At 35.6% G+C, this 15875-nt stretch overlaps 1 protein-coding gene across 8 annotated transcripts in view; it reads left to right on the top strand.

The window, feature by feature from the left end:
- The window catches only part of ATAD2B (ATPase family AAA domain containing 2B), a 187176-nt gene that overhangs the window by 95073 nt on the left and 76228 nt on the right, over positions 1–15875 (top strand). For all 8 annotated transcript variants that reach the window (XM_055253338.2, XM_063623899.1, XM_055253339.2 and 5 more), the window contains 4 exons: positions 1588–1747; positions 6708–6798; positions 12065–12376; positions 15682–15817. In XM_055253338.2, coding sequence (XP_055109313.1) covers positions 1588–1747; positions 6708–6798; positions 12065–12376; positions 15682–15817 — 699 coding nt within the window. The remainder of the gene's footprint in view (positions 1–1587; positions 1748–6707; positions 6799–12064; positions 12377–15681; positions 15818–15875) is intronic.

The raw sequence follows: 15875 nt of genomic DNA on the forward strand, positions 1-15875 counted from the left end.
GCTGGAATTACAGGCGTGAGCCACCATGCCCAGCTCAGTTCACTTATTTAAACTGCATAGTTCAGTGACTTTCAGTATATTTACAAAGTTGTGTAACCATCACTACAGTCAATTTTAGAACATTTTCCTCACCCCAGAAACCTTAAACCCTTTAGCCATCACTCCCAACCTTCCCCTCATCCTTCCAAGCTCTAGGCAACTTCTAATATACTTTCTTTTTCTATAGATTTGCCTGTTTGGGATATCTTGTGTAAATGAAATCATATAATATGTGGCCTTTTGTGTCTAGCTTCCTTAGCAAAGTGATTTCAAGATTCATCCATATTGTTGTAGCTGTTCGTACTTCATTTATTTTTATTGAGGAATACTATTCCATTGTATGGATATACCACATTTATTCTATTTATTTATCAGTTGATGGACATTTGGGTTTCTTCCACTTTTTGGCTATTATGAAAAGTACTGCTGTGAACATTAGTGTAAAAGTTTTTTTGTGGACATTGCTGGATCATTTGGCAACTCTTATATTTAACAGAGGTACTGCAATACTCTTTTTCCAAAGAGGAACATCATTTTACATTCCCACCAATCAGTCAGTGTATGAGTGTTCCAACTTCTCTACATCCTCATCAAAAGCTGTTAATTATCTGTCTGTCTGATTATAGTCATACTGGTGGTTTTGAAGTGGCATCTCATTTGGTTTAATTTGCTTATGCTTAATGACTATTGATGTGGTTTTGTATATCGTCTTTGGAGAAATGTCTATACAAATTTTTTGCCTAATTTTTTAAAAATATTTTTTGTTTTTAGAGATGGGGTCTCACTATGTTCCCCAGGCTGATCTCAAACTCCTAGGTTCAAGCAATCTGCCCGCCTCGGCCTCCCAAAGCGCCTGGCCCTTTTGCCTACTTTTAAATTTTATTATTTGTCTTTGTATTGTTTAGTTGTTCAGTTGTAATTGTTCATTATATATATTATCAAATATATGATTTACAAATATTCTTAGGTTATATTTTTACTTTCCTGATAGTATCCTTTGAAACAGAAAAGTTTTTAATTTTGATGAAGTCCATTTTTTTTGATTGCCAAGGTTTAGGTGTCTACTATATTTTCTGAATGCCTTTGAAAATAATTTTTGTAAATCACTCCATCCTGCATTAAAATATAATCATGCTACAGTTATTTTGTTAGCATTAAAGACTGATAAGCCGGGTACTGTGGCTCACGTCTGTAATCCCAGCACTTTGCGAGGCCGAGGCAGGTGGATTGCCTGAGGTCAGGAGTTCGAGACCAGCCTGACCAATATAGTGAAACCCCGTCTCTACTAAAAATACAAAAATTAGCTGGGCATGGTGGCATGCGCCTGTAGTCCCAGCTACTTGGGAGGCTGAGGCAGGAGAATTGCTTCAACCCGGGAGGCAGAGATTGCAGTGAGCCGAGATCGCACCACTGCACTCCAGCCTGGGCAACAGGGTGACACTCCGTCTCAAAAAAAAAAAAAAAAAGAAAGAAAGACTGATAAAATTATTGTAAGCAGCGGTGTTTACAATTTTTTTTTTAAAATTTTGCCTGAAAATTATTTTACAGCTCTATAGTATCAACCCTCCTTGCTCTTATGGATGGATTAGATAATAGGGGTGAAATTGTTGTTATTGGTGCTACAAACAGACTTGACTCTATAGATCCTGCACTCAGGAGACCTGGTCGTTTTGACAGAGAATTCCTCTTCAACCTGCCTGATCAAAAGGTAAGAGTTTTTGTTTTCAATATGTTAGCATTTATATGTAATTCTACTATAAGGCATATGTTCTGAGGGTGATATTTTATGAATTTTCATTGTTCAGATTTTGTGGTTAAGGATATCTTAGCTAATACTTTAAAAACCTATAATTATGGAACAGTTTTTTTCTATTAACAATTATGAGAAAGTTTATGATTCTTTAGGCAGCAAGAGGAAAGCTCTTGATAGGTCACTGTAGATGCTTACTTGCACTTTAGTTCTCCAGATTGTAGTAACTGTCCTGTATGGCAGTTTATGTGTCCCTAGTTAGCCAAAGTAACTTTATTCTCATAACATAATGTTTTTATAGAGTATTAGTGGGTTTATGAATAAGGACCCAGTACTCAAATTTTCATAGAAATTGCTATATTTAATTAAAAGCAACAAACTTTATTCATTATGGTACAAAGTTTTTTTTAAAAGAATGTATTAATAATACAGGGCAATGTTTATCATTATGTAAATGTTATATGAAATACAAAGTTTTTTTTTTCCAATTCAACTTGAAACTTTTAATATTATTCTTGGTTTGACTAGTATAATCTGACTGGCTTTTCAATAGAAACTCAAATTTGAGAGGAAGAGATACATGCAAAGGAGGTACTGTATGTGAATATGTATAGCTTTGTTTTTGGACCTCTATGTGAAATGCCTGGTTTACATACCTAGATGTGAAAGTCTTAGTGATTTGGACTATATGGAAGACCATAGAGAAACAAAGGCAATGGCTTCCTGTGTAGAGCAGTTCATACCTCAGTTTGACATCAGTCTCCACAATCACCAGTAGTTGACTCAGATTTGGATTGACAATTCAATTTACAGGCTTTAAATTGGCACCAGGTTTATATAGCTTTGTCAGGACAGGAAACAGCATATACAGCATTATTTTCATTGCCCAAGTGCAGCCTTCAGGAATGTATCAGTGCATATTGGTGTGTTTATTTGTAGCAGATAGGGCTGAAGTAGGTAGTCTACTTCCTCATGGGGAAGCATCAGCTTTTTTGTTTGGGAAATCTAACAACAGTCCAAGCACAGCTTTTATACTCTTCAGTACATGGGGAAATGTGCTTAGTTCTCAGACACAGCACAGGAAAGCCATTTCCTTGATTTCCCAATTGTCTTCTGTACTATCTTAGCTAAGCAGGCCTCAGAGTCTATATGCCAATGATAGCCCTCACAGTCCAGGTTCAGTTCACACAAATCAAGGGTTTAACAGTAAACAAGATTTAGAACAGCACTGTCTAATAGAATTTTCTGTGATGATGGAAATGTTCTATTTTGGCATTGTTCTTTGAGCAGCCTGCATTGTGGTAGACACTAGCCACATGTGGCTGTTGAGCACTTAAAATGTGGCTAGTGTGACTAAAGAACTGCATTTTAAATTTTATTTAGTCTTAGTTAATTTAAAATTTAAATAAAATGGCATTGTGTGGCTCATGGCTTACTGTATTGCACAGCATGGATCTTGAACATAGTTTTCCACATTAACTTTCCCTTTCTAACATTTCGAGGAAACAGTTTTGTGAGACTGAAATCTAAATCATTCTTCTCAAGCCTGGGTCTGTGGAAAGGCCTATGCTGGCTGTTTATCTTTTTCCCTTAAATAGTTTTTAAGGTCCCGAGACTAGATGAGATTACCAAGTCTTCTCTCTTACAGAGCAGTCAGTAAGGTAAGAGGAAAACTAAGAGAGTGGGGTGTTCTGGTAGCCAAGTGAAGAGAATGTATCAATGAGGAGGATGTGATTAACCATGTCACATGTTGCTAAGTCCATTCAGCTAAGGACAGAAAATTGGTCATTGTATTTATCATTATGTAGGTCGTCAGTGAATCTGATGAGAACGGTTTCAGTTAGTTGTGGGTGCAAAAGCTTAATTGGAGTATGTTAGTTCAAGAGAAAATGGGAAGGAATTGGAGGGAGTGAATATAGATATGTTTTAAAAAGAGTTTTTCTGCAAAGGGAAGCAAATAATTTAGGTGATATGATATTGAAGGAAGCAGGGGCAAGATAATGTGTTTCATTGTTTTCAAGATGGAAGAAGTATCTAGTAGAAAAGGGATTTTTATGTGAAATTGAGAGATGTCCTCAATAGGCAAAAAGTGATAGGATTTAGCATAAAAGTGGCGTGAATGACTTTAGATAGGAGCTGGCTAGTTCATCTGTGACAACAGAGAGAAGACAGAATATTGTTGGCACACATGCTGATGGGTGGACATCTTTGGTGATTAGGATGTGGGGAGTCTGTGGAAGTTTTTTTCTGATTGCTTCAGTTTTCTCAGTGAATTGGGAGGCACGGTCATCAGCAGAGTGTGAAGATGTGCTGTGAAATAGTCTGCTAGGGGAAAGGCATAATGAATGGCCTACGGAAGTATTAAGAGTAGTAATAAGGACCCATTTGGGTCATTAATTTAAAGTGATACCAGTCAGTGTCTCAGTCCTGTGGTTTGGCCAATAGAATATCATGACTCTTGCTATTTGATTAAGTAAAAGATTAATAAAAGTAAATCTTGGTTTCAAATTTTAATAATTTTGTTAACTATTTGCGTAAAATAGTACACACCTTCTATATGCAATAATGCTTTTTAATTTCTTTTATTTTCCTTAATCATCATTTTTATGATTGTTATAAGTAATATATATTTGTATGTGTACTTGTGGATTTTGAAAAATGAGGGGCTTGAATTTGCCTTTGACGTTTAATAGTAGAGGAAGGTACTTTGTATTAGAGGAAGCCCTTTGACTTACTATTCGGTATGCCATATAGAGTAAAATTCATAATGAACAGTTCTTGATTTCTACATTTAAATAATTTTTTCTTCATTCCATGTCTTGTTTTTAGTATGACAAAAGGAAGGTGACTTTGATTGGGTTATATAGGGAAAGAGCATTATTAGGGACCTGAAGATAACTTGCTAACCTTAGATAATTCGTTACTTTAAACCTCTTTTTAGGGAAATGAGAGGATAAGAATGGATCTCTTTTTGGGATATCTTCCAGCATAATTTTTTTTTACATGTTCTTTATTTTTGAAGGGTCTTCTAATCACCCTTAGCACAGTACCTGTGCTGCTAATGAAGTTTGTATAGATTCTTAATGTCATCTTACAGAATATATATGCTGTTAGGTTGATATTTCTTTTGGACCTTCTTTTTTTAGTATCTGTTCAAGCAGATACTTCAAGTTGGAAGAAAATAAGTGTCATATCATTGCTTTAACTTTCATAGCTGAATGCCTAACTTAGAACTTGGAATTGAAACTGTAGCTATTGATTCCAGATTTTGTCAACTTTTTGAGCAAGATTTATCTTGATGACTTTGAAGTTGTTCTGTTTTGTTGCTGGACCCCAAATTCCTCATCAAGCCAGTAAGATGTTATCATCTTGGTTATAATTTACTTTTTCATGTCTCAAGAAGCTTAGATAGCAGTGTTGAGGGAACAAGCATACTCAATTTTTAAAAAGTGTTGTAATTTTCTCCAAAGAAGACAGATGTGAAGACAAAATTCTGATCTTACTGTTGGTGGTGGTTAGTATCAGCTGATTATAGATTCTTATATGTTAGTGTTTTTTTAAGAAAACTATTTTAGGCTGGGCGCGGTGGCTCACGCCTGTAATCCCAGCACTTTGGGAGGCTGAGGCGGGCGGATCACTTGAGGTCAGGAGTTCAAGACCAGCCTGGCCAACATGGTGAAACTCCGTCTCTACTAAAAATACAAAAATTAGCCAGGTGTGGCGGTGGGTACCTGTAATCCCAGCTACTCAGGAGGCTGAGGCACGAGAATCACTTGAACCTAGGAGGCTGAGGTTACAGTGAGTAAGATCACGCCACTGCACTCCAGCCTGGGCGATAGAGTGAGACTCAGTCTCAAAAACAAAAAAACTATTTTAGAAAAATAAATTTCTGTTTGTTTCGGAAGCAAGACGTTAAAATTTTGATTGTGCTATGCAGTCAGATTTAAGCTAGAGAATGCTGAAATCAATGTAAAATTGTTGATAACACTTTGATCTTTCAATGAATTTAATTGATATTTATTGAAATGCCTTGTATTAAATGCCAAAGCATTAACTCACTGACAAAGTAATAATATGCTTGATTTTTTTTTCTCCCTTTGAGACAGGATCTCACTCTTATCACTCAGGCTGGAGTGCAGTGGCGTGATCACAGCACACTGCAGGCCTCGACCTCTCAGGCTCAAGTGATCCTTCCACCTCAGCGTCCTGAGTACCTGGGACCACAGGCGTGCGCCACCATGCCCAATTAATTAAAAAACAATTTTTTTGTAGAGACAGTGTGTCACTATGTTGTCCAGGCTAGTCTTGAACTCCTGGACATAAGCGATCCTCCTACCTTAGCATCCCAAACTGCGGGGATTGCAGGTGTGAGCCACCACAACTGGCATGCATGATATTTACTTAAACTTGAATACTTTCCAAATTAAAAACTTTTTTCAAGTTTTAGTTACTTGTTATTTTGCTCATTGTTGATCATAATACCACAAATTCTATGAAATGTAAAGTTTGTTTAAAATTATGACTCTAACTTTTATAACATGAAAGTTTTTCGTTCATATATTTTCAAATAGTAAAAGTGGTATGGTGGAAAAGTGAAGTATGGTTTTGAATTCTAGTCCCAGATGAGTCACTTAGTTGTTATATGCTGCTAGTCAATTTTCTTCACCTTTCACAACATTAAATGTCTTAGGTTGTGAAACACAGACAAAATCTCGACTACATATCTCCCAGATTTATTGTTGGAATCAGAGTTGGTGTAGATAGATGCTAAGGTGTTTAAATTTTTTAAAAATAAAAATTTTAATGAGATATTGTTTGTCAAAATTTGTTCCACCTAATGTATTTGAGAGATTGATAATATTTTATCTGTACTTTTCTTCTTGGGCAAGATTTTATATATCTGTGCTTTTCATCTTAGGCAAGAAAACACATCTTACAGATCCATACCAGGGACTGGAATCCAAAATTGTCAGATGCATTTTTAGGTGAATTGGCTGAAAAATGTGTTGGTGAGTGTTACTGTTTGAATTCTTTGATTGTCATTGTTTGTTCTGCTCAACCTCCCTTTCCCCTTATTTGGAATGTGAATGAGCATAGTTATGTTTTTGATTGTGCAATAGATTGTCTCTGCCTTTATGTTTTAAAGTTATTTTAACTGTTTCACTTAATGTTTGAGTACTTCTAAATTAGAATTTTAACTGCCATTAGGTGTTTAGTTAACTAAGCTCAATAATAACATGCCTTTCATTGAGTGCTGGGTATCCATAATATTAATACAGGGTCTCCTTTTGAAGATCATTCCCTCTTAGAAATTTTACTAAGAAAAATAAGCTTAAACTTGAGAGAGAAAGGTCCATGTCAAAGCAGGACTGCAGCCTTTTACTTCTACTTTGCAGATTACACAACGGGCTTGTTTTCATTCCTGTGGTCTAGAAAGAAGTTGGGTGGGAGAGGTCTTCAAAGAAAATAATTAATGATATTTGGTAGTAGTTCCCCAAATGTAAAACTTTCCAATTTAAATTTTTCACAGAGTGGAGGATCTCCCCACAGAGTGAATGAACACTACTGTCCTTCTAGGACGTGGTGAGAGTGTTTATCTGCACAGATGATCACACATAGGAGATGGAATTCAGGGTTTTGGCTCTAATTAGGTCTGAAATAAAAAGGAATGCAATGTTAGGCAGCTGAATATACACATAGGTATTTCTCCTTCATTCTTTCCCCCTCTTTTGTCTGTTTTCCTCTCATACTCTGAAAAATATAAATGAAAAAAAAAAACCCAATCTTTATGAACTTTTTAAGCATTATGAAGAAATCCCCCAAATAAGTCCACTAACAACAACTTACTTGGGAAAACTTTAAAGTTACCAAAGCCAAAAAGAACAACTTAATTTAAAAAATCATTGTGATCCACCATCAAATAATTAAAACTTAAATAGAACATTAGTCCATTCAGTTAGCTACATCCAAATTATCCTCTTCATCCACAGGGACCTCCATCTCCGAAGCAGCATCCCTCAGCTTTTGAACCACAAAGACCTCGACATCTTCTGGTGAGGAGAAAACGTAAATCTCTCCAGCACTACTTCAGTTTAAGCTTTGCCTGGTATAAGAGAGCATGCGCCAAACACATTTCATGTAAATTTGGCTTGACCTTTGCAAAGCCTTGTGCTGCTTTATGGGAGAGGGTGGTATTTGGTATAAAATCCAGTCTTTTCCCTTTTTGAAAATAGACCCCTTTTATTTATGATGATATTTTACTAGAGTTCTGATCAGACTGGGAAATCTTTGTAGATTTTTCTGTGAATTTGTCACAGAATGATCCTTAACTGAAATAAGCAGAAGTCAAGTTGTCAGATCATTTTGGAAATTCCCTAAGAGATAGGTATTCTAAATTACTTTCTATTATCCTGTCTACCATCTGAAATATTACATACTCTAGTTTAATTCTTCACCCCAAATATTAGAATCTTAGTTTCCTTTTGCATTTCCAAAGATAATACTTCTCATTTTTCCAAGTGATTTTTTTTAGCTTTTAGGCAGTTTCTTAAGTTTTCATGGTATAATTTCTTACAGGACTGATAAATTTCTCTTAACCTTTTTTTCCTCCCCTCTGTGGGGTGGTAGTATGTGTGCAGACTCTGCTTATATACCATTTTCTTCCTGGACAGTGACATAAAAATCCATTATAATTAAATGACTTCTGTTCTTTGTTATGACATTCATTCCATCTAAGAAACCGGTTCACGTTAAAAAAAAAAAAAATCAAATTCAGATCTTCAAACGGGAGTGAAATAGTAATTTTAACTCCATTACAAACTCACTAGTCTGTGTATGCCAAACATGTTTTAACATGAATAGGTTCAGTTCATTGAAATTTATGCCTAATAGAGTATGTAGTCTTGATGAACAGCTGTGAAGATAGCTGACCTTTTGTTAGAGGTTATGGATTTGGTAACTTTTACCTTGAAATTCCCAAGTTCTTAGAGGTTTTTGCATGCACATTGGGTGTGATTTTTGCATAGTGAAAAACTCAACATACATTGCTATCAGGAACATTTGCATAAATAGTAGGAAACTTATGATTAATGAAACACTCAATTCTAGTCATATTTTTCTATTCCATTTTCAATGAGAGGGCTAAAACAATGAAAGAGTCTCAATGAAGTGTATATCTTGTGGGCCTTCATTATGTGTGATGCTGTACTTAAAACTTTATAAAATTTTGTTATGACTTTGTTTCTAGTCTAACCTCTTTAGTAGCTGTATTTTCAGTCTTTCAGAACAATTTCTATCTTAATAGCAGTATTCAGGAATGCTCTTTATTTGATATCTAAATGTGTTCACAGAGTATTAGAATTGTAATGGTAGATGTAGTATGGTTATGAAAGGGATGTTTATAATTTCTTTAATATTAACTTTTAACTCCTAAAAGGCTGTAGTATATTTTCAGTATTACTAGAATGATCATATTATTTATTGTCTAAACAAGGACCCTTTGAGAGTGAAAAGATGTGCTATTATGACAGGACAGGAGGCCTAACCAGCACATGTGGTTACCCTAAGTATAACCCATTTAGCCATGGTTATGATGCAGTTTTAAAGTTTTAGAAGGAAGTATGTTAAATCAGTAGTTCTCAATTTTGTGTGTATCAGAATCACTTCTAAAGCTTTCTTGAAATGCACATATGATTTCAAGCCCCCGGAGATTCTGATTCACTGGGTTTATTGTGGGGCTTGGGAATCTGTTTTTTTTTGTTTCAGTTTCAGTGTTTATTCAGATGGATAATCAAGGTGAGAACCACAGATATAAACTGGTAATTCTTACTTACAAGCAAATGTAAAAAAATTTCTGCCTTTATAAGTCTGTTGGTTATAATAATTAATGTGAAAATCTACTTCATTAAATGGGGTCTGTTGATCATTTCTTTGTCTGGAATAAATGAATAAATAATACATTGCTGTTATATATGTAATTAACATGTTATGGCAAACAGAAATGTTATGGGTAACATTTACTACCTACAGTGCCTTCTAGCGGCTAATTATTTGTTTTGCCTTAATAGTTTCTGAGTTTTAATTTTTTTAAACTTAGGCTTTTGCACTTAAAATAGGACCATATAGTATGTTCATTAACTGTGTATATCCTTTTAAAGAAGAAATAGAAATGTGATTGTTTATATTGTTTGAAGATGGTAGTATATTCCTTATTTTCTCTGAAATGGAAGACATAATTCACATTCTATAATCATATCCTTAGATTACTTTGTTAACTGTTTATAACTTTGAGCTAGTGTTCTATACATTATTAAATTAATGAAATGGGTGTATATGCAAAAGGAAAAGATAATTTTTTTCCAGGTTTATTCTTTGAGAAATAGAAAATAAAACGAGACACTAGTGGTAAATTTGGTTATCTGAAGAATTATTTGTGAGACAGATCACTGTCATGGAACAATGTTAATGCGTAATCTGCTTATAGTCTTCTGAATTAAGCTCTTCTAGGTCATATTAAGTTTTTCCCTAACTTCGAATAAGTTTTTCTTTGTAATCACCATTTTTAGTTCAGTATTTAAGTGTTCTATAAGGTCATTGTGAGGTATAAAAAGATAAATAGGCCAGGTGTGATGGCTCATGCCTATAATACCAGCACTTTGGGAGGGTGAGGCAGGAGGATTGAGGCTAGGAGTTCGAGACCAGCCTGGACAAAGTGAGACCCCTATCTCTACAAAAAAAAAAAAAAAAAAAAAAAAAAAAATTAGCCTGATGTGGTGGCACACACTGTAGTCTCAGCTACTCAGCAGGCTGAGGCAGAAGGATTTCTTGAGCCCGGGAAGTCAAGGCTGCAGTGAGCCATGATCACCCACTGCACTTCAGCCTGGGCAACAGAGCGATATGCTGTCTCCCAAAAATAAAATAAAAATAAACCTGGTATTGTTTGTTGAAGCTTAGTTGGGGTCTAATATTCTATAACTATTGGAATGGTTCCCTCTACTGGCATAACGGATAATTGTGGCCAAATGCAAGTTTAATTGCCAACAGGAAAAACAATATGGCTAGTTTGAGCTTTTCTTACTTTTCGTGACAAGGATGCAGCAGAGCATGTGTTTTTGTATGTATTTGTTACTCAGATGAATGAAATGACTTAAAAACAGTGGGGCTTGATCTGTTGTTTGATTGTATCATACATTAAACATGGGTAATAAATAATACCTCATGTTGGTATAACCCCTAGAATTAGATTATCAGTCATTTTAAACTAAACAAAGAAAGTTAATGTGGAAAATCAGTGGAAATATTTTTAATGTTCTTATTTACTTTAATATATTTGGAACTATCAGATGAATTACAATTTTAAATGATAATTATGGGAGTAACTGAATATTAATGGTTGCACTCAGAGTTGGTAGTAGAATAGCTCTGTTTTTGAAGTTTCTGTTTATATACTATTTTATATGTGTTTGGAAGTTAATAATATTAGAAAAAGTCATTTATAAGTGAGTATAATGTCATGAGGACTAACCTAATGATTGGGAATATTGATGAAGGGCTGAAATGAAACTATTATTCTTTTAAAACTTTTTTCTAAAGAAAGTTATACGTTGTAGGCCAGATATGGTGGCTCATGCCTGTAATCCCAGCACTTCAGGGTGCCAAGGCGGGTGGATCACTTGAGCCCAGGAGTTTGAGACCAGCCTAGGCAATATAGTGAGACCTCATCTCTACAAAAATAAATAAAAGAGAAGAAAAAAATTATATGAGTGTGGTGGCAGAAGGCTGAAGGGGGAGGACCGCTTGAGGCTGGGAGGTAGAGGTTGCAGTGAGCCGGATTGTGCCACTGCACTCCAGCCTGGATGGGCAACAGAGTGAGACCCCTGTCTCTTATTTATTTTTTTGAGACCCTGTCTCTTAAAAAAAAAAAAGTTGTACATTGTAATCAGTTAATCACATACTACATGGCTTTTGTTTTAAAGCTCATATCAAGGACATACTTAAGATACATAGCTTGTTTTGTTTTAATATTGTTAGCTTATGTTTTTGTTAATTAAAAATATTCAAAACATTTTTAATCTTAATGTAAGTATTCAGCCCTTTATTCAACAGTTTTGTTTGGTGATTTTAAATGGCTAGTTTTCATTTTGCTGGTAAAATTGCACATAGTTATTGATTTAGTATTGATTATGACTTTAGCTAAAGATGTGTATATTTACAAAACATAGTTGGTGCATGGAATAATGAATGTACCTTTGCTATCCTTCTCCTTTTGTGTATTAGGCTACTGTGGAGCCGATATCAAGGCCCTGTGCACTGAAGCCGCTCTGATTGCACTGCGGAGGCGTTATCCCCAGATCTATGCTAGCAGTCATAAACTGCAGCTGGATGTTTCCTCAATAGTGCTTAGTGCCCAAGATTTTTACCATGCAATGCAGAATATCGTGCCTGCTTCCCAACGTGCTGTGATGTCTTCAGGGCATGCACTATCCCCCATCATAAGACCACTGCTGGAAAGAAGCTTCAACAACATCCTAGCAGTCTTGCAAAAAGTGTTCCCTCATGCTGAAATTAGCCAGAGTGACAAAAAAGAAGGTACTCTAAACTACACTTCTATATTGTTCAGATGAAACAAATACAGGAATAAATATAGTTTCCTCATAAGATTATTTATGTGTCACTTTTGTAATATATCTGTTTATTCAGTACTATATATTCCAGGCCTGGCATATTGCCTGGCATATGGTAGTTGCCTGGTGAATGTTTTTAAGACGAATCAATGTTCACTTTTGGGACATTCTGATCATCTTAATGTAGGGCTATTACTATCTTTAGAAAGTTGACTGTAATAATAATAATAATAGGTTAACCTTTAAAGCCCCTAAATCATCACTTATTAATCCTTTTTTTTGAGATGGAGTTTCACTCTTGTTGCCCAGGCTGGAGTGTAATGGCGCAGTCTTGGCTTACTGCAACCTCCGCCTCCCAGGTACAGTGATTCTCCTGCCTCAGCCTCCCGAGTAGCTGGGATTTCAGGCACCTGCCACCACGCCCAGCTAATTTTTTTGTATTTTTAGTAGAGATAGGGTTTCACCATGTTGGCCAGGCTGGTTTCCAACTTCTGACCTCAGGTGATCCGCCCACCTCGGCCTCCCAAAGTGCTGGGATTACAGGCGTGAGCTACTGCACCCGGCCTATTAATCCTCTTAAATTTGAGACAGAGTCTCACTCTGTCACCTAGGTTGGAATGCAGTGGCCTGATCTTGGCTCACTGCAACCTTTGCCTCCCAGGTTCAAGCAGTTCTCCTGCCTCAGCCTCCCAAGTAGCTGGGATTACAGGTGTGTGCCACCACGCCCAGCTAATTTTTGTATTTGTTTGTTTGTTTAGTAGAGATGGGGTTTCACCATATTGGTCAGGCTGGTCTCCAACCCCTGACCTCAGGTGATCCACCCGCCTTGACCTCAAAGTGCTGGGATTAGAGATGTGAGTCATCGCGCCCAGCCTGGTAATTTAATTAATATAAGGTCATTCAATAAGTTCTGGGGCCTGCCTCAACCCTGGGAGCCTGATGACAGCCCTTGCTCTTACCTGTGTTGCTATAATGCTTCTTTGGATTAAACTAATCATTTTGTTGTTATTGGTAGGGCACTCTGCAGTGTGCAGTGCTCATAGGAGTGTAAGGTATTGGTAAGGGAGTAAATAAGAATCTCGTTTTAGAGGGTCTTGAGTTTTATCAAGCTTCAGATTATACTTTGCACCTGAGATAAAAACAGAAAACTACCTTTAAAAACATCACTCATGGCTGGGTGCGGTTGCTCACGCCTGTGTAATGCCAACATTTTGGGAGGCCAAAGAGGGTGGATCACCTGAGGTCAGGAGTTCGAGACCAGCCTGGCCAACATGATGAAACCCTGTCTCTTAAAAAAAAAAAAAAAATTAAATAAATAAATAAATAAATAAATATATAAAATTTAAAACATCACTCATTTACAGGAAAAACATTTAAAAATTAGATTGACATTCTAATCAGAGTATAAAGCTCATAAACTTTGAAGGGAAAGTAATGTCTTTTGATTATCTTAATTTCTGCAGTTCCTAGCACCTTGTCTGGAATGCAGTCTGCACCAAATAGAAAATTATTCAGAGAATTATACTAACATTAAAAATATATATAGTAAAAATTATGAATATTGGTCAATGAATTCTTCTGTCATAAATATATTTTTCAGAAACTGTAATTGTTTAGTGACAGATTCACATAAGATACCACATGGAATACCTGATTTCTTAAATTTGGCAGACAGAGGGGAATGCATATTTTACTGAATATCTGTGAACCAGCACCATGCCATGATTTGTGTATTTTTTATTTCTGAATTTCATAACTGGAAATGTATTTCATATGTATATTATGTACCAAAACTTCCCAAAAAACTTACGTCACCTTTAGAAAATCATAAAAACCTCATTTTTCCTTTGGAGAGATTATCATAGCTTTTTATCTCCATTTGTGAATTACCGTTTTATAACATTATTATCTATGTTTTCTTACAGCTTTTTTGTGTGTAAATATAAAGTATGCTTTAGTTGCAGTTGGTAGAACTAGTTGCCATGAACCAGTGGAGAAGAGCAACCAAATTTTATTTGATTATCAATAATTGGTTTTTAGCTATTTAGTCATATTATTTATTCTGGCTTGTTTTGACCTTTAATATTTTTCTTAGATAAATATTTCCTTGTGTATGAAATTATCACTCAAAAGAGACTCAGTTATTTCCCAGATTAAAATATGACTTGTACTAAATATTTAGCTTTTTTTTTTTTTTCTTTTTTTGAGACCGAGTCTGGCTCTGTCACCGAGGCTGGAGTGCAGTGGCGCGATCTTGGCTCACTGCAAGCTCCGCCTCCTGGGTTCACACCATTCTCCTGCCTCAGCCTCCAGAGTAGCTGGGACTACAGGCGTCTGCCACCACGCCTGGCTAATTTTTTTGTATTTTTAGTAGAGACGGGGTTTCACCATGTTAGCCAGGATGGTCTCGATTAAATATTTAGCTTTTAAAAGCTACTTGAGATCTCCATCTGCCAGCATAATTTAGCATCTCATTTTAGAATGCATCTGTATATTTTTTGTTTGTTTTGAAAGGATATGATTTCTCTTAATCTTAATTCTCCCTCATATCCCGTACACATGTAGCATTGCTTTTTATTGAATGAATTGTCACTTTTCATTAGACATGTTTGAAGTATAGCAACAGCTGTTCATACTTCAGGTGGTAGTCCAGGTAAGGCTTTAAGTGTTGCATTCTCAGTAGAGATTTTAGTTCCAGTTATTTTCAGAGTGGTAACCTAAGGCCCACAGAGAGAATAATGCTGTATGAATGAGTGTATTTTTAAGATCAGCTTTGACGGAATTTCTGACTCCATCTTAACTACACTAAGACTTCTTTGAAAAGGTGTATCCTCTTTAAAAAATAAGGGTCAATTTGTTCCTTGTTGCTTTTATAAGAACTGGCCTTGACTCAGCTAACCTACTGATTAAACCAAATATGAAATGGACTGGTTTTGGTCAAAATTAACTCAGAGATTTTTGGTTACATAGGTGGGATTTTATGAGAGTGCCACATCTTTTCCAGACTTGTTTTTTTTTTAAGCCAGTCTGTGAGTTCTTCCAAATTATATCTCGTAACACTTAAGTAAATAGTCTGTAAAGGTGAAAGTGTTATATTAATTTTGTTTATAAGTTATTTTAAAAGCTGCATTTCTCAATTCGCCTGTGTTATTTGGTAGATAACTTATTAATGTCATTTGATTTTTTTAACCCAATTTTTCTTAGCTTTGGTAGGGCACTAATATTAAATGATTTTATAAGCCTCATAACCATTGTGATTTTTTTAAACAGATATAGAAACTTTAATTTTAGAGGATAGTGAAGATGAAAATGCTTTATCAATTTTTGAGACCAGTTGTCACTCAGGATCACCAAAGAAACAGTCATCATCTGCTGCTATACATAAACCCTACCTTCATTTTACAATGTGAGTGATTTATATCAAATTTCTTTGTATTTAGAGCAATTTTTGATACTTTATGATT

The sequence above is a fragment of the Symphalangus syndactylus genome, chromosome 18 (genome assembly GCF_028878055.3).
Source record: "Symphalangus syndactylus isolate Jambi chromosome 18, NHGRI_mSymSyn1-v2.1_pri, whole genome shotgun sequence".
In the NCBI taxonomy this organism is placed as follows: domain Eukaryota; kingdom Metazoa; phylum Chordata; class Mammalia; order Primates; family Hylobatidae; genus Symphalangus; species Symphalangus syndactylus.